General features: G+C 44.0%; 1 protein-coding gene across 4 annotated transcripts in view; it reads left to right on the top strand.

Moving 5' to 3' along the window:
- LOC142662164 (carnitine O-palmitoyltransferase 1, liver isoform-like) overlaps positions 1-7,154 on the top strand; it is a 46,850-nt gene extending 39,696 nt beyond the window's left edge. For all 4 annotated transcript variants that reach the window (XM_075840182.1, XM_075840179.1, XM_075840181.1 and 1 more), the window contains exon 19: positions 1,491-7,154. In XM_075840182.1, coding sequence (XP_075696297.1) covers positions 1,491-1,568 — 78 coding nt within the window. In that variant the 3' untranslated portion in view covers positions 1,569-7,154. The remainder of the gene's footprint in view (positions 1-1,490) is intronic.
- The last annotated feature ends 12,084 nt before the right edge of the window (positions 7,155-19,238 follow it).

The following is a 19,238-nucleotide window of genomic DNA, read 5'->3' as shown; positions in this document are numbered from 1 at the left end:
AACAGTTCCACCCTTTTTATTTGTATTCACACCGCAGAGTCTGCAAAATCAGTAGATGATTGTGAAAAAAAAAAAATACTTACCCAATGAACAGGCCTAGACAAATCTTCGTCATGTCTAGGAGCCAGCTAATATATGCCATAAGGCTTCTTTCACACATACTTTGTGTGGATTTTTTTTCCGCATAAAAATGCATCGAAAAAACTTTTTTTTTCAAAATGGTACATGCGTCTTTTGTTGTGTTTTTGGTGGCTTTTTTACTAATCGTGTGTTACTATTTTTTAGGTAGTGTGGTTCATATTGCAAACATTCTTCTTTGCAACACATGATATATTCTGGAAAAAACCCAACTAAAAACCATTAAAAAACGGCACACACATTGACACATGCGTTCTTTTGATCAGGCAAAAAAAGCCTGGAGGTCTACAGGAGAAAAACGCCACTAAATGCTGGAAAAAACGTCACAGCCAGGCTTGCTGTGATTTTGAAAAATGCCACTCAGCCCCAAAAAAAACATACTGTTTTGTAATGCATTTAATAATTCCCTATTCTCTTCATGCTACCATCTGGCCGCAGTCTATTTTGCCGCAAAATACGTTGCAAAAAATGTTGTGCTTTTTCTAAAAACGCGGTGTATGAAGCCATCCTAAGGCTGGGTCCACACAACCTGGTTGAGGAACGATAGGTGCAAATAAGAAAAATAATTTGTCCAGGAAACATGCTGCAACTGGGTATGTGTGAACCTGGCCTTACACGTCCACTTGAGGTTTTGCCACCCGCAACACCAGTAGTCAAGATAGAGCTCCCTGGCAGCCGCGTTATCTCTAAACCCTCAAGTAATAAAATATTTTGTCTCCCACTCTCCTTCCCTAGTAGTCACAGCGGGGCCCCCATCTCCCCTAGTAGTCACATCAGGTCCTCTTACAACCCCTTGTCTTTGTAGTCAGCAGTACAGCAGTGCCGCCTTTTCTCTCTAGTAGTAAAAATTGTATCTCCAGCTTCTCTTATAATCACAGTAGCCCCTACCCCTCCTCAGTAGCCACAGCAGCCCTCCCCCTCTCATAGTGAGCCAGTAAGGCTCACAAGACGAGAAAGAGACTGAGCAAAGAGAACCTGTTATTGGACTTTTTAATAGTGACAGTTGTATGGCTTGTGCTAGCAGTTAATCTTGGGTTGTTTTTAGGAAATGTTTCCACCCTTACAAGTAGGATATTCATTCTTTTCTCGGACAGTCCGATAATCCAGAACAAAATTCCCAAAATCCGAGTCCTATTAAAGCCGGTTTAAAGGAATTTCATTGTATTTCATCAGATGATTCCTTCATTTATTTTCTTCTGCATGGAGTGATGTTCTGGTGTTCAGCTTGGTTGCCAGGTCCCTCTTGAGTACAGTCCACAGATTTGCATTATAACCTGGCTACCAGCCCTTCAGCCCTGTACTTGGTGTGAAATTTGCCTTCACATTAACCAGTCCATTTTTCCTCTCCGCAGGATTCCCACCGCTTTGGCGGAAACATTCGACACGCTCTGCTGGATATTCTGAGCCTGTTCAAGCTGGATAAGATATAGAGCGTTTCCTCTCATGTCAGTCTTTCATACATCTTTCAAGTTACCTTCAAGGAGCAAGAAAAAAAAAATGCAACAATAAATTGCTGCCAAATACAGGGACCATTGCGTTATTTCACAGCCACCAAGACGTACAATAACTCAGCAGACTGTATGAACTGCCTTACATGCAGAACAATCATGGCCGCAGCAAACGGCCTGTCAGGTGCAGCGACGTCTCAGGTCAGTTTTCCTGCGGACAAGGAATGCGTTCCTGATTCAGTCCTATGGCTGACGACTTATTGTATGACGTGAAATGTGACTAAGCATCTTGTGTGTGGGGTGCTAGAAATTGGACAAGTCCCATGTGTGAGCTGGTGCCTTATATGTTCCGTCTAAGTTCTTGTTGCTTATAGTGAAGCGCGTCGCAATGCAATTGTTTTATACGTTCAACATTAGGACCATTCCTCATCAGGCTACATCCATTCTGTTTACTGGGTTTCATCATACCTCTTGTTTTTGTTTTTTTAATATGCTATATTTTTGGCTTGCTTTATTGTATAGTAACTTTGCAGCAGTGTTCGTTTTCATACCATTATTCCATTAACATGACCAAACTTTGTTTTCTGATCTACTGAGGCTTTACTTAAAGGGGAACTCCATCTCCCAAAGGTTTGGTTTGTGAGGTAGGAGCTACACCATATATCCGGATGTAGGGGCTGCAGTGCTCAGCAAAAAAACAATAACCGCACTCCTGATGCGATTTGTCCATTTCCATAATCCCAGCACTGGATTAGACGCACCATTCGTTTCAATGGCTCCTGAACGCACATACACAATACAGGACCATTAAATGAATGGGGTTTCTGAAGGAGCGCTGTATCATAGATTATGAGGTAGGCCGTAATATGGACGCGTTTTGGGTTCTGTATTCCGTCAATACCCAGACCTCCGTAGCTCTACTGACCCGGACTTAGATCACCATAGGATCCTAAATAGTAGAACCGCAAATGGTCTGGGTATTGTGGCCGAAGCACGAATACTAAAATGCGCTATTTGAAAGCGGACGTATGCACATTTTCAACCAATGCCCAATTGGATATGAAAGCTTTACTAAGCACCAGTGAGGATCCCAGCTCATGTCAACCAGTCGTGTGTAAAGGTTTAAGGGTTATTCCCATCTAAGACATTTATCGCATATCCCGCACCTCTGTCGAGAACAGGGTACCCCTGACCTGCCTGGAGAGGCATCTGTAGCCGAGGATGCCCTGTTATCGAAAAAGCTCGGGTCCCAGAGGTGGGACATTTATGGGATATCAGGTGGATATAACATAAATGTCTTAGATGGGAAAAATCCTGTAAGATGGAATTCCCCTTTCATACTTTGAGTCACAAATCATTATTGTTATTTACTACACCTATATATATTTTGCTGTTTAAGGGCCACTGACTCCATTGCTGTTTGCCTTATTTAAATGGAAGATAGAAAGATTTACAACTCTGAAGCTTCGTTCACATCTGCGTTGGGTCTCAGTTCATGGGTTCCGTCTGAGCTTTCCGTCAGGGGAACCCATGAACGGAATCCAAACGGAAACCATAGGTTTCCGTTTGCATCAATATTGATTTCAATGGTGACGGATCCGGATCAAACGGTTTCCGTTTGTAACTGTAACTGATGTGTAAGGGTTCTGTTGTTTTAGATGGAATGAATAGCGCAGTCGACTGCGGTATTGATTCAGTCAAAACGACGTTTGCACCGGATCCGTCGTCATTGAAATCAATGGTGATGCAAACGGAAACCTGTGGTTTCCGCTTGTTTCAGTTTGGATTGCGTTCATGGGTTCCCCTGACGGAAAGCTCTGACGGAAACCATGAACGGAGTCCTGACGTAGATGTGAACGAAGGCTAAGTACAACTGTTTTAGAACTTTACAAGTACTGGATATATTGGATAAAACTGTGATTTATATAACTACACCAAATCTTCTTATAATGTTATGTTAGGACACTGTGGGTGATTTTCATTAAAAAAAAAAAGTGATTTTGTGTTTTATACAAATTTTCTTGTTTCACTAAAGGCACTTTTACACGGGCCAATTATCCGGCAAACGAGTGTTCAGAGAACGATCTTTCCCGATCATTGCTGTGTGTAAACAGGACCGCGATCAGCCGATGAATGGGAAAACGCTCGTTCGTCGGCTGATTGCATCGTTTTAAATGCCGAAACTATTATCATTGTCGACCGCACATCTCCCTGTGTAAACATGGAGACGAGCTGCCGACATGACAGAAATGTACGGGGACGAGCGAGTGATTGTAGTAATGATCGCTTGCTCGAGCTTTCTCGTTGATCAGCGCCGGTTTACACGGCCCACGTCGGAGGTTTTAGTAACCTGATGGTATAGTTTGCAAAATGAATCTGTATGCATTATTTGTAATTTGAGGGACTCTACAGGCAAAACCAAAAATTTAATTTTTTAACAGAAATGGCCCAATAGACCCTACCCCCACTCCTCCAAGAGGACGATACTTACCTTTGGTAAGGCCCAAGAATCTGGTCATTTGCAAATTTGTCACCTGATTTTTCTTCATAAAGCTATACATAGGTTAATTATCTTTTCTCAACAGAAAATCTATCTTTGTCTTCTGTTGGAACAATTGCTTTCCTGGTGTGTAATAGCCAATCGCACAATTAGTTGGTTTCTTGACTCTCTCATATGCCATATATGATGAGCAGGACTTGTGTACATGACTCCAGAAGCTGTCTTTTTTTCATGTGCGGTAGGTAAAGCTGGCCATGGGGCCAATGGGTTCTACCTACTGTCTAATATCTATGGGAATGGCCCCATGGTCTAATATTTTTTTTAAAGGCAGACCCCCTAAAAATTTAGGCCAACTTCCCACAAGGCCACAATTGAACTGGATCGCCAACAGGATGTATGGCCAGTATGTCTACAGGATAAGCCTGTGCATAATTCTTCCATAACTTCATGTGCTGGAGACATCTTACGGCTAATGCAGTAGTAGTTGTATTAGTTGAGGATTTCATGAAAAGCATAGGGTAGATCTGTGTTGTGTTTCCCTTCATTGACTAGTATTGAGAGAAATTCTTTATACTTGATACAGAGCCAAAGCGGGTAAGAAAGAAAAAGAAAAAAAAGTGTAGACCTGTTTTTTGCTATGTTATAGGAATGTGGGGGTATACACATAAAGCCTGTCCGTTTCCTATACAGTATATGATTTCCACTTCTCATGTTTACTGATGTCTTGGGTTCCTCTTTATTTTTACCTCATTTTTATTGTTTATCAAGTTACTTGAGCTTTGGACTTTTGTTTCTTTTTTACCTGAAATACAGGTTTTATTGTACATTAATTTCTGATTTCTTCACCTGTACACTGTATATACATATATTCTATGGCCTGAGCCCGTACAATGACCACGGTGACGATGCAAACAGTGATTTCATTAGTGATACCAGTGATGTGGGCGCTGCCATTTTACTAGTGATACCTGTGAGGGGGCAACTATCATTTTACTAGTGATACCAGTGATGGGGGGGCAGCTGCCATTTCACCATTGACATCTATGAGGGGCAGCTATTATTTCAACAGTAATTTTAGTGAGGGGGTAGCTGCTATTTCACTAGTCTAGGGAGAGGGTAGCTATCATTCCACTAGTGACATCAGTGAGGGGGCAGCTATCATTCCACTAGTGACATCAGTGAGGGGGCAGCTATCATTCCACTAGTGACATCAGTGAGGGGGCAGCTATCATTCCACTAGTGACATCAGTGAGGGGGCAGCTATTATTCCACTAGTGACATCAGTGAGAGGGTAGCTATCATTCCACGAGTGACATCAGTGAGGGGGCAGCTATCATTCCACTAGTGACATCAGTGAGGGGGCAGCTATTATTCCACTAGTGACATCAGTGAGAGGGTAGCTATCATTCCATTAGTGACATCAGTGAGAGGGTATCTATCATTCCATTAGTGACATCAGTGAGAGGGTAGCTATCATTCCATTAGTGACATCAGTGAGAGGGTAGCTATTATTCCATTAGTGACATCAGTGAGAGGGTAGCTATCATTCCACTAGTGACATCAGTGAGAGGGTAGCTATCATTCCATTAGTGACATCAGTTAGGGGACAGCCATCATTTCACCACTGATTTTAGTGAGTGGGCAGCTATTATTCCACTAGTGACATCAGTGAGGGGGCAGCTATTCCACTAGTGACATCAGTGAGAGGGTAGCTATCATTCCACTAGTGACATCAGTGAGGAGGCAGCTATTATTCCACTAGTGACATCAGTGAGAGGGTAGCTATCATTCCATTAGTGGCATCAGTGAGGGGGCAGCTATCATTCCACTAGTGACATCAGTGAGAGGGTAGCTATCATTCCATTAGTGGCATCAGTGAGGAGGCAGCTATCATTCCACTAGTGACATCAGTGAGAGGGTAGCTATCATTCCATTAGTGACATCAGTGAGAGGGTAGCTATTATTCCATTAGTGACATCAGTGAGAGGGTAGCTATTATTCCATTAGTGACATCAGTGAGAGGGTAGCTATCATTCCATTAGTGACATCAGTTAGGGGACAGCCATCATTTCACCACTGATTTTAGTGAGTGGGCAGCTATCATTCCACTAGTGACATCCGTGAGGGGGCAGCTATTATTCCACTAGTGACATCAGTGAGGGGGTAGCTATCATTTCACCAGTGAGGTGGCAGTCATAATTTCATTAGTGACACTGGCAATGGGCAGCCTATAATTTCACTAGTGAGAATTGAATGTCATGAAAGTTTGATCGAGGTTCGTCCCAGCAAACCCAAGAAGATGGCTGCCCAGTCCCCATTCCCAGCGGAGACGTTTCCGTATGTGTGTGATCTCTATCCATTCTAGTTTATCAGAGAAGAAATAGCTGAGTGAGCACGCTTTGCTGTTATTGTATCTCCCATAGACTTTAATGGAGAGTGAACGGCCACTTCTTTGCTGGAATTGGCATTGCGCACCTTCACTCTTGGTAGGATTTCCCACTTTTAAGACAGTAAAGACATATCCAGTTTTTTTGTAGCTTCGTGACAATCCCAAAAATGTCATTGTGTTGTACTGTGCAGGTCTGGAAGTGTTACAACATGAGAGGTCAGAGGATTTACTATACTGCATATTTGTGAGTTCAGCTCTTGGAGAATACAATGAGGGCTAGACAATGCGGGACTTGGCAATGAGCAAAAGTGATAACCCCTATTATCTCCAGTTCTTTAGTACCGCCATTTGCAATGTGTGGCATTACTAACTCGTCCTGTGACTCTGCTGATCCACTTTTCATTTGCTGTCATTTTATATAGGACTATTTTTGCAGTAAAGATCCTAGTTCTATATATGATTGCACTCCGGAGCAACCTCTAGAAAGTCAAACATTCTTCCTTTATATGTATTATTCACTTTTTTTGTTTTTTACATACAATTTGCTTTTGTGTTATTTGCATTTATTGTTCTTGTTGAAAAAAAAAATAATTGTGTATTTTTTGTTTTTGCCATGATCAATGCAATTTCAATTTGGGAAGGACTTGAGGGCAATAAAAAGCCTATGTTTAAAATGTAACGTATTTGTCTATTTTTGATGTTCTATAAGTATATTTTGGATAATGCCCCCTCTACTATAAATTATAAGAATATCACCAAAGAGTTCTGTGAGCATAAAAAGTCTCTATGTTTTATAGTAGAGGGTACATTGTTACCTATAAACACACCTATGCTGCTGCAGAACCTCTTTTTGAAGAGTAAAAGGGAGATTCCCGCCCATTGTTAATTGATATGACACTCCCTCATCCATTTGATGTGTATTGTGATGTTTTGCAGTAGGTGGGCACAGGACTGTATAATACACATTGCAGCTGCTGAAGAAACTCTTAAAAAAGAGAAGAGCACTATATGTTAGGCCTCATGCACACGACCGTAGCCGCGTGCACAGCCTGTGATTGCGGCACGGACGGCCGCGGTGTGTTATTCGCGGGCTGTCCGCAAATCGGGGACCGTGCACACATTCATTTCAATCAGCCCGGACCGCAAATGCGGCCCATAATATGACATGTTCTATCGTTTTGCGGTCCGGGCTCCTGGTCAATGCATGGGCCCATAGCAATGAATAGGTCCGCAATTTACCCGCAGATTTTCAGGTGAATTGCTGACGCAAAAACACGTTCGTGTGCATGAGGCCTTAGTCAGTACAAACGTGTCAATGGAAAATTATTATGCATTTACTAAAGGGGGTTACTATTACACTCCATATTACAGGCCTCACGCACACGACATTAATTTTGTGGATAACACTCAGACCCATTCTTTTCTGTGGCTTCATGTACACGATCGTAATCTACACGGATCCATGTGGGGGCAGCGATTCTGGGCCGCAAAAACTCATGGCAAGTCATTTTATGGTCCAGATTTGCGGCATCACAAACTGGTGATATCATTTATTTTTTTTGTTGCAGATCCGTGATTCCTGATGACACACGGATACACAATAGAAGGTTTTTAACGGGCAAATGAACCGCAATACACTACAGTCGTGTGCATTAGGCCTTAGTCCTTGGAATACACCTTTAACCAGTTATTTCCATTACATCACTGGGAAATAATCTGCTTCACGCTTGACTGATATCAACTTCTCTCACCCCTATTGAAACTTTGGTTGCCAGTGCTGATGTTTAGGGTGAATTCACATGAGTCTTTTAGTTAAAGAGGCTCTGTCACCAGATTTTGCAACCCCTATCTGCTATTGCAGCAGATAGGCGCTGCAATGTAGATTACAGTAACGTTTTTATTTTTTAAAAACGAGCATTTTTGGCCAAGTTATGACCATTTTTGTATTTATGCAAATGAGGCTTGCAAAAGTCCAAGTGGGTGTGTTTAAAAGTAAAAGTCCAACTGGGCGTGTATTATGTGCGTACATCGGGGCGTTTTTAATACTTTTACTAGCTGGGCGTTCTGATGAGAAGTATCATCCACTTCTCTTCAGAACGCCCAGCTTCTGGCAGTGCAGATCTGTGACGTCACTCACAGGTCCTGCATCGTGTCAGACGAGCGAGGACACACCGGCACCAGAGGCTACAGATGATTCTGCAGCAGCATCGGCGTTTGCAGGTAAGTAGCTACATCGACTTACCTGCTAACGCCGATGCTGCTGCAGAATCAACTGTAGCCTCTGGTGCCGATGTGTCCGACACGATGCAGGACCTGTGAGTGACGTCACAGATCTGCACTGCCAGAAGCTGGGCGTTCTGAAGAGAAGTGGATGATACTTCTCGTCAGAACGCCCAGCTAGTAAAAGTATTAAAAATGACCCGATGTACGCACATAATACACGCCCACTTGGACTTTTACTTTTAAACACGCCCACTTGGACTTTTGTAAGCCTCATTTGCATAACTACAAAAATGGTCATAACTTGGCCAAAAATGCTCGTTTTTTAAAAATAAAAACGTTACTGTAATCTACATTGCAGCGCCGATCTGCTGCAATAGGAGATAGGGGTTGCAAAATCTGGTGACAGAGCCTCTTTAACCCCTTCCCGACATTTGCCGTACATGTACGTCATGGAAAGCATTGACTTCCCGCATCTTGCCGTACATGTACGCCGAATGTTTGGGACCGGCTCAGAAGCTGAGCCGGTGCCATCATCACCGGATCTCAGCTGTATCTTACAGCTGACATCCGGCTGTAACGGCGGGGACCGAAATTAGCTTCGATCCCCGCCATTAACCCCTTAAGTGCAGCGCTCAAACGCGATCGCTGCACTTAAGGTGTTTGCAGCTCATCGGAACCCCAGTAATGAAATTGCCGGGGTTCCGGTGGCTGCAATGGCAACCGGAGGCCTAATACTGGCCTCCCGGTCTGCCTAGCACCGAAGCCGGTCAAGATCCGCCCGGCGGCGGAGCCTGATCGGCTTCCGTAGCTGCCGGCAAGATGGCGCCGGGTCAGGAGCTGATCCGGCGTCATCAGCGGTGGAAGTCAGCTGTACTGTACAGCTGACATCCACCTGTAACGGCAGGAACCGGAGCTAGCTCCGATCCCTGCCATTAACCCCTTCGATGCAGCAATCGAAAGCGATTGCTGCATCGTAGCGGTTACTAGCAGATCGCCAGCCCTGACAGGCAATCCGGACTGGCGACTGCTGTTATGGCAACAGGAGACACAATGGTCTCCTGCTCTGCCATTACGGAAGCCGATTTAGGCCCCGCCGGGAGGCGAAGCCTAATCGGCTTGCTGTCAGTGAATGACTGACAGATCTAATACATTGCACTACATATGTAGTGCAATGTATTAGAAAAAAAAAAATCTGACCGTTGGACCTTCAAGTCCCCTAGTGGGACTTGAGAAAAAGTGTAAAAAAAGTGTCAAAAAAAGTGCAAAAAATAAAAGTTTGAAAACAATAAAAGTTTCAAGTAATCAAATAAAACACATTCCCCCTTTTACTCTTATCAAGTCCTTTATTATTGAAAAATAATAATAAACCATATGTATTTGGTATCCCCGCGACCGTAACGACCTGAGGTATCAAAATATTGTATTATTTATTGCACGCGGTGAACAGCGTAAAAAAAAACGTAAAAAACGTTACCAGAGTTTCTGTTTTTTAGTCACTTTGCCCTACAAATGTTAGAATAAAAAGTGATCAAAAAGTCGCACGTATCCAAAAATGGTACCTATAAAAACTATAGCTCGTCCCGCAAAAAACAAGCCCTCATACACCTCCGTCGACAAAAAAATTAAAAAGTTATGGTTCTCACAACTTGGCAACAGAAAAAATACATTCTTTTTACAAAAGTAATTTTATTGTGCAAAAAGTTGTAAAACATAAAGTGCTATAAATTAGGTATCGCCGGAATTGTACTGACCCACAGAATAAAGTTAACATGTAGTTTATAATGCGTGGTGAACGCTGTATAAAAAAAAAACAAAAAAAGCTGTGCCAGAATTGCGTTTTTTTGTTTACCTGGCATCCCAAAAAATAGGATAAAAGGTGATCAAAAAGTTGCATGTACCCCAAAATGGTACCAATAATAACTACAGCTCGTCCCGCAACAAACCAGCCCTCATACCGCTACGTCTATGAAAAATAAAATTAGTTATGGCTCCAATAAGTCAGGAAATAAAAAAATATGCAGTTGTGCCCGAGGGGAACATTTCTTCTGTTTGAAGAGGCGATTTATCAAGGACCTAAAATTAGGGAACCAGGAAAGGGAGGGCCCAAACATATCCGCTGGAAGCGACGGTGCCCGTATTATACCAGGACAACACTTCCTAGCAAAATTCCCCAAACTACAAAGGCGCGGAGTGTGGATCAAAAGGGGGATAATAAAGGATGCCATATATCAGTGCGACACCGGCCTGTGCAGAAAGGATTGCTTCACCGCGTAACACACATCTATGGATTATTTTATTGTTTTTTTTTACCCCATTATTATACCACCTGACTATGCCCCTTATATACTCCGCCCGGCTTACATGTAACCCTACATTATAAACGGAAACACCAGTAAGACTCCAAACAAAACTACTACCAAGCAAAATCCACGCTCCAAAAGCCAAATGGCATTTCCTCCCATCTGAACCCTACAGCGTGCCCAAACAGCAGTTTCCTTCCACATATATGGCATCGTCATACCCGGGAGAACCCTTTTAGCAATTTTTGGGGTGTGTGTCTCCAGTGGCACAAGCTGGGCACGACATATTTGCCCCTGAATGGCATATCTAGGGAAAAATATAAATTTTTAATTTGCACCCTCCACAGCGCATTCATTTATGGAAAAGACCTGTGGGGTGAAAATGCTCACTACACACCTTAATAAATGCCTTGAGGGGTGCAGTTTCCATAATGGGGTCACTTCCCAGGGGTTTATTTTTATTATTTCACATCTGAGCCTCTGCAGTTGTGAACCAATACTTTGTAAATCGCCAAATTAGGCCTCAATTTTACATGGTACGCTTTCACTCCTGAGCCTGGTCGACTGTCCAGGCAAGAGATTAGGGCCACATGAAGGGTGTTTCTAAAACCAGGAAATCCAGCATAATAATTAGAGAGCTGTCTTGTTATGGTGGCACAAGCCGGGCACCACATATTGTCCACATATCTGTGGAAAAAATCCCATTTTCACTCTGCAACATCGAGTTCACACTAATTTCTACAAAACACCTGCAGGGTTAACATGCTCACTACACCCCTAGGTAAATGCATTGAGGGGTGTAGTTTCCAAAATTGGGTCACTTCTGGGGGGTTTCCACTGTTTTGGGCCCACAGGCGCCCAGAAACCAATCCAGCAACATCTGCACTCCAAATGGCGGTCCTTCCCTTCTGAGCCCTGCCGTGTGCCCAAACAGCAGTTTATGACCACATATGGGGTATTGCCGTACACGGTAGAAATTGCTTTACAAATGTTGGGTTCTTTTTTTTCCTTTATTTGTTGCGAAAATGAAAAAATTTGCGCTAAAGCTACGTCTTATTGAAGAAAAAGGATTGTTTTTATTTTCACTGCCCAATTCTAATAAATTCTATGAAACATCTGTGGGGTCAAAATGCTCACTACGCCCCTAGATGCATTCCTCAAGAGGTGTCGTTTCCTAAATGGTGTCACTTTTTGGGCGTTTTCATTGTTTTTTCCCCTCAGGGGCTTTGCAAATGTGACATGGCCTCCGCAAACCATTCCTGCTCAATCTGATCTCCAAAAGCCAAATAGCGCTCTTTCCCTTCTAAGCCAAGCCGTGTCTCCAAACAGCCGTTTATTACCACATGTGGGGCATTGTTTTACTCGGGAGAAATTGCTTTACAAATTTTGTGGTGCTTTTTCTCCTTCAGTCCTTGTGGAAATGAGTAAAAATAAGCTAAACCTACATTTTCTTTGAAAAAATGTTGATTTTTATTTTCAGGGCCTACTTCCAATAATTTCTGCAAAAAACCTGTGGGGTCAAATCGCTCACTATACCCCTAGATAATTTCCTCAATGGGTGTAGTTTCCAAAATGGGGTCACTTGTGGGGGGTTTCCACTGTTTTGTCCCCTCAGGGGCTTTGTAAATGTGACATGGCCTCCGCAAACCATTCCTGCTAAACTTGAGCTCCAAAACCAAATAGCGCTCTTTCCCTTCTCAGCCCTGCCGTGTCTCCAAACAACCGTTTATTACCACATGTGGGGTATTGTTTTACTCGGGAGAAATTGCTTTACAAATTTTATGGTGCTTTTTCTCCTTTAGTCCTTGTGGAAATGAGAAAAAAAATCGCTAAACCTACATTTTCTTTGAAGAAATGTTGATTTTAATTTTCACGGCCTACTTCCAATAATTTCTGTAAAAAAACTGTGCGGTCAAAATGCTCACTACACCCCTAGATAATTTCCTTGAGGTGTGTAGTTTCCCAGATGGGGTCACTTTTGGGGGATTTTGACTGTTTTGGCACTGCAAGAGCCCTTCAAACCTGACATGGTGGCTAAAATTTATTCTAACAAAAATAAGGCCCCAAAATCCACTAGGTGTTCCTTTGCTTCTGAGGCCGGTGCTTCAGTCCATTAGGACACTAGGGCCACATGTTGGATATTTCCTAAAACTGCAGAAACTGGGCAACAAATATTGAGTTGCATTTCTCTGGTAAAACCTTCTGTGTTATAAAAAAAATTGTACTAAAAATTTATTTCTGCAAAAAAATATGAAATTTGTAAATTTCACCTCTACTTTGCTTTAATTCCTGTGACATGTGTAAAGGGTTAAGACATTTTCTAAATGCTGTTTTGAATACTTTGAGGGGTGAAGTTTTTAAAATGGGGTGACTTTTTGGGGGTTTCTAATATATAAGGCCCTCAAAGCCACTTCACAACTGAACTGGCCCCTGTAAAAATGGCCTTTTGAAATTTTCTTGAAAATGTGAGAAATTGCTGCTAAAGTTCTAAGCCTTGTAACGTCATAGAAAAATAAAAGGATGTTCAAAAAATGATGCCAATCTAAAGTAGACATATGGGGGATGTTAATTAGCAACAATTTTGGTTTCAACTGTGTTTTTATTGAACATTTTTCAAAAATATACATATAACTTAGAGCAGCATGAAGGGCCATGCAATTCACATAGTAAGACAGTAACTTTCAATAGACAGACAAAACATCTGGGAAAAAACACAGGGGTTTAAGGGGGTGAGGGGGGGGGGATAGTCGGAGCTCCACCTACCACCTAATCTTGAGTTCCCTGTATCCAATACTTGTCCCACGGGTCCCACACCACTTTGAACCTGTCCAGTTCATTGTCAATAGAGGCCGTCATATGCTCCATTGTACGTATTTCCCTAATTCTAGTTACTAAGTCGATGTGGGAGGGAGGGGTTGTCTGTCTCCATTTCCACGCTATCAACGTCTTAGCGGCTGTGAGAAAGTGTCGAAAGAGTCGAGCTGGTGATTTCCCCAAAGACCTAGGGGGAACATTTAGGAGGTAATGAAGAGGGTCTAAGGGAATATCCTGCTGCAACACCGCCAATGCCAAGTTCTTAACTTCCAACCAATACTGTTGTACCAGTGAACAGCTCCAGAAAATATGGAACAGATCACCTCTCTGACCTCTACATCGCCAGCAATCCGACGGAATACCCGGATTGAAACTATGCAAAAAGGCAGGGGTATGGTACCAAAACATAAGGATTTTATATTGGTTTTCCTTATATGCAGTGCAGATGGAGGTTTTAGCTGCTTGCGACCAAATAATCTGCCACAATGAGAGCGGGATGGATTTATTCAGTAAGGCCTCCCACTTCAACATGTATCTATGCCCAGGCGGAGGGGAACCCTCCGGGGATAGCAATAATGCATAAATGGCTGAGATAAGCCCCCTAGTGGTGGTAGCATACCGACATAACCTTTCGAAGCTTGTAGGTGCAGTAACCCGCGTGGATCTAAAAGTTTGCTGCATGTAATGTCTAACCTGAAGATAGTGAAAGAACGCAGCGGAGGGAATATTATGATGTTTTTGAAAGTATGAAAACGGGTGAAGCTCTTGCGTGTGGGGATCAACCATATCAGCCAGGTGAAATACCTCAATTCCCGTCCACAATCGGACTATTCGGGAGGTAGTGCCCCCCGGAATAGTGGGAGTGTAGAGTACCGAAGTCAAGGGCGGGCAACCCGATGCCAAATGGAAGCGGTTTTTACAGGTTTCCCACACCTCCCTTTGAAATCTCATGGGACCCAATAAAGATGCAGTCGGCATTACCAGTGGGTCACCCCATAACAGGGAGTTTGGGTGGACCGGGGCCATCCATAGCTTCTCTATTTCGGTCCATTTATTGTACGCCCTTAAAGACACCCAGCTGGGTATGCGACGGAGGTGTGCCGCCCAGTAGTACTTCACCACATCAGGGACCGATAGCCCACCCGCAGATCGACCCGATAATAAAACTGATTTCGGAATTCGATGTCTGCCGGAATGCCATATGAACCTGAGGATAGAAGACTGCATGGCCCGCAATTCCTTCATAGGTACTGCTACCGGCAAAGTCTCAAAGTAGTACAGTAATTTAGGGAGCAAGGTCATTTTGACCGCTGCTATGCGCCCAAAAAATGACATGGGAAGAGGATCCCACCTGGCCATTAGCTGACGTAGCTCTACAAACAGAGAGGGGAAATTAGCCTTGTAAACCGACGTATAGGAGGGAGTGAGTTGAACTCTTAAATAAGTCAGGGAGGTTTCCTTCCAGTTGTAGGTGTAGTTGTGTTTGAGTAGCTGGAGCTCCTGGTGTGGGACATTAAGAGGGAGCGCTTCCGTTTTAGATGTATTAGTTTTATATCCTGACAGCCTCCCATACCTACGGAGAACTGTAGTAAGGTTAGGGAGGGAGGTATGAGGTTTAGTGATAGTCAAGAGGACGTCATCTGCAAACAGGGAAACCTTAAACTCTTTATCTTGTATCTGGACCCCCGCTATATCCCTGGATTTCCGTATTTGAGCTGCTAAAGGTTCTATGCATAGCACAAATAAAAGTGGGGATAGGGGACACCCCTGACGTGTACCATTCCAGATTTGAAACGGAGGGGAGGTGGAGTGTGGGAGTTTAATTGCCGCTGTCGGTTTGGAGTAGAGACCACGCAGTGCTGTCAAATAAGGGCCCGAAATCCCAAATGAATTTAGAGTTTCGAACATAAATGGCCATCCCAAGCGGTCAAACGCCTTCTCTGCATCTAGACTAAGAAGGATCGCCGATTCCTTTTGCTTTTGGAGGGCATCAATGAGGTCAAGGGCCCTTCGTGTGTTGTCTCCTCCTTGCCTAAGAGGCACAAAGCCCACTTGGTCTTTATGAATCAAAGAAGGGAGCCAAACATTGAGTCTATTAGCTAGAAGACGGGTGAAAATTTTTAGATCCGAATTCAGAAGGGCTATGGGTCTGTAATTGGAGCACTCTGCGTGGTCTTTACCCGGTTTAGGGATCAGCGTGATATGAGAATGCAGGAATGTTTGAGGGATGGGAGAACCCTGTAGGAATTCATTAAATAACGAAGCCATCCGTGGAACCAAGATCTCTGCAAAGGTCTTATAATACCCATATGTAAAGCCATCTGGTCCAGGGGCCTTACCACTAGGGAGGTCCTTCAATATATCAAACAATTCCTCCGCAGAGATCGGGGCATTCAGGGATGAAAGCTCCTCATCTTTCAGTTTAGGGAGAGCACAGGAAGAGAGATATGCTTGCAGCGTTTCCCTCCGACGAGCCGGATCAGGTGGTAAGGTATTTGGCAGGTGGTATAAGGATTTATAATAGTCATGAAAAAGTGTGGCTATCGTGTCTGGGTGATGCTGGAGTATGCCCGCCTTATCCCGAACCGCCTGTGGAGTACGAACAGTCGCCTGATCCCGCAATAGTCTGGCCAGAAGCGAGTGCGCCTTATTACCTTTGTCGTAATATTTCCTTTTTGTGTATAGTAATGACTTTTCTACCCCCTTCATAGCTAAGTCCTTGAGTTGTGCTCTAGCCTCTATCAATTTCCGTAGTGTCGGGACCGCCGGTTTAATCCCCATTTCTCTCTCCAACTTAGTAATTGTCCGATGGAGAGCCACCCGCTTGGCCCGAGAGTCTCTTTTCAATCTAGATCCCATTACTATGCATTGCCCTCTCATCACCGCCTTATGCGCCTCCCAAAGAGTGGATACTGAAGGAACCGATCCCTCATTAAGTGCATAAAATTCCCGCATATGTCCGGCCAGGCTGTCCCTAAGAGAAGGGGACTTAATCAAAGTTTCGTTTAAGCGCCAATGACATACTCTCGTATTTGGTTTCCCTATCTGTAGGGACACAGAAACTGGTGCGTGATCTGACCAAGAGATGGGGTCTATATTCGCCCCCTGGAGCGCACGGAGGGCAGGGACATTACCAAAAAAGTAATCTAAGCGTGTATGAGTGCTGTGCGTATGGGAGAAGAAGGTATAGGACCTATCACCTGGGTGATCCACTCGCCACAAATCATAGAGCTGGTGCTCTCTAATTAGTTGCCTAAAACGTGTAGAAAGTCCTGTAAGGGTGGGCGTCGGAGTAGCGTGTGTAAGAGAGACCCTATCCATGGACGTGGAGAACGGGACATTAAAATCTCCTCCCACCAGCCATGCCCCCCTAGGAAGCTTCTGGAGTTTAGAAAGGAGTCTACGTAGGAATGGAATCTGTGCGGTATTAGGAGAGTAAACGTTACATAAAACAATGGGCTGTCCAAGCAAAGTCCCCTCTATTATAACATATCTGCCTTTCGGATCTAGATGTGAGGTGTGAACTTGTATGGGGCAGGAAGCTGCTATCAAAATGGCCACCCCCTCCCTTTTGCGACCTGACGAGGCAGAGTACACAGCAGGATACGCCCCTCGGGCAAATTGGAAAGTTCCGGATGAATCTAAGTGTGTTTCCTGCAGAAAAGCAACTTCCGCTCCAAGCGATTTCAACTCCCTGAGAAGCAAGCGTCTCTTCACATTGGAGTTGAGACCCTTGACATTAAGTGTGACAAATTTAACCATGGTCAAAGATGTATGAAAGAGCAAAGAATGATGTGGAAAGTGCGGATGTATACAGCTCACAGTTATGTCGGGGCCAGTCCCATGTCGGTTTCAAAGCAAGCAGCGTTCTACGGCGTCCTTCTACCTTGGAGGTTCTTGGAGGATTCACTGTCGTCTCAAGTGTTATTTCGGATGAAAGTAGGAGGGGAGGGAAAGACACTGGGGTAAAGACGTACCAGGGAGACAATACACATATCTGCAGTGAGAACAAAGAGAAATGCATGAGATCAATGAATTTCAAACACACTCAGAAAATACTACCAGGGAGAATACTATACCCTGGGGCGGGTGATATTAAAGCAAAAGAAAACTGGTAATACAATATTACCCTTTGCAACTCTCTCTAAAAACAGAGGGAGAACTGCAAAACAAATTACCCCTATCAAAAAAGGAGGTCGGGTCTCAACAGTCGAGGAACCTAGTACAAAAGTACGTATAAATACGTACAGGCCGAGAAAAAACAAAAAGGGGGTGAAAGAGCCAAGTGTATCCCGGGCAATCGCGCCCTGCCACAATTTACGTTAACGAATTAAAGAGAAGCAACATAAAATCAGAAATATAATCCTAAATGCATTTTTAGCCTAGGATAGTGCAACTGGCGAAGGGAGCAGCTGGTATGGGTGACCAGGCTCCTTCACATATATTACGGAGGTGCCGTGTATCTGCGCAGCGTCCATCAATTCAAATCAGGTCTTGGTGAACTTCGGTTAGACTGTCGTCTTGGAGAGGTCCTCCGCTTATTTCGGACCGACTGCCAGACTGGAGGTGGAGACGAAGGCGGCAAAGGAGTCTCCCAATTCTGCATCTTGGGCGTTGGTATACCAAGGGAGTCACAGAAATGAGGCAAATCCCCTGGGTACCTCAGGGTTGCAGAAACACCATCTCTTCGGGCTGTAAGGGAGAACGGAAACCCCCATCGATAAATAATATTGTGGTCCCGTAGGGCTGCGAGAAGCGGACGAAGCAGACGTCTTTTCTGTAACGTAATCCAGGAGAGATCCGGGAATAACTGAATCGGCACACCGGCATACTCCAGGTCTTTACGCTGACGGGCTTTAAGCATAATGTCCTCCTTAGTGCGGAAATCCTGGACACAGCAGATGATATCTCTGGGCTGAGATGTAATGGATTTTGGTTTCAGTGCTCTATGCGCTCTGTCAAGCGGTATCCGATTAGACGGGGGTGCACCCAAAAGGTCGTTAAAGATAGTCTCTAACACGATGGGAAGATCTTCAGACCCCGAGGGCTCCGGTATGCCCCTTATCCTTATATTATGACGGCGACCTCTGTTATCCAAATCCTCTAGATGCAGTTGCATATCTCTAATGGACGCCAGCTGGGAGGACACTGAAGACTGTATCACAGAGACATGGCGCCTAGTGGCATCGTGGTCATCTTCTAGAGCCTCCACCCTCGTAGCAATCTGCTGTATATGCTGCGACACCCCCGCCAATTCTGAACGAAAAGCTGCCTTCACTTCTTGTATCATACTCTTAAAGTCCTCTTTAGTGGGCAACTGTGAGAAACATTCCCTCCACATAGGGGGCACATCTGAAGGAAGTGAGGCTGAATCCTCCAGGTCAGAATCTGAGGCATATACAGGTGCCTGGGCATAGGGGGTCAAA

Source organism: Rhinoderma darwinii, chromosome 10, assembly GCF_050947455.1.
Source record: "Rhinoderma darwinii isolate aRhiDar2 chromosome 10, aRhiDar2.hap1, whole genome shotgun sequence".
Lineage (NCBI taxonomy): Eukaryota > Metazoa > Chordata > Amphibia > Anura > Rhinodermatidae > Rhinoderma > Rhinoderma darwinii.
This window is presented reverse-complemented; position numbering and strand designations above follow the sequence as displayed.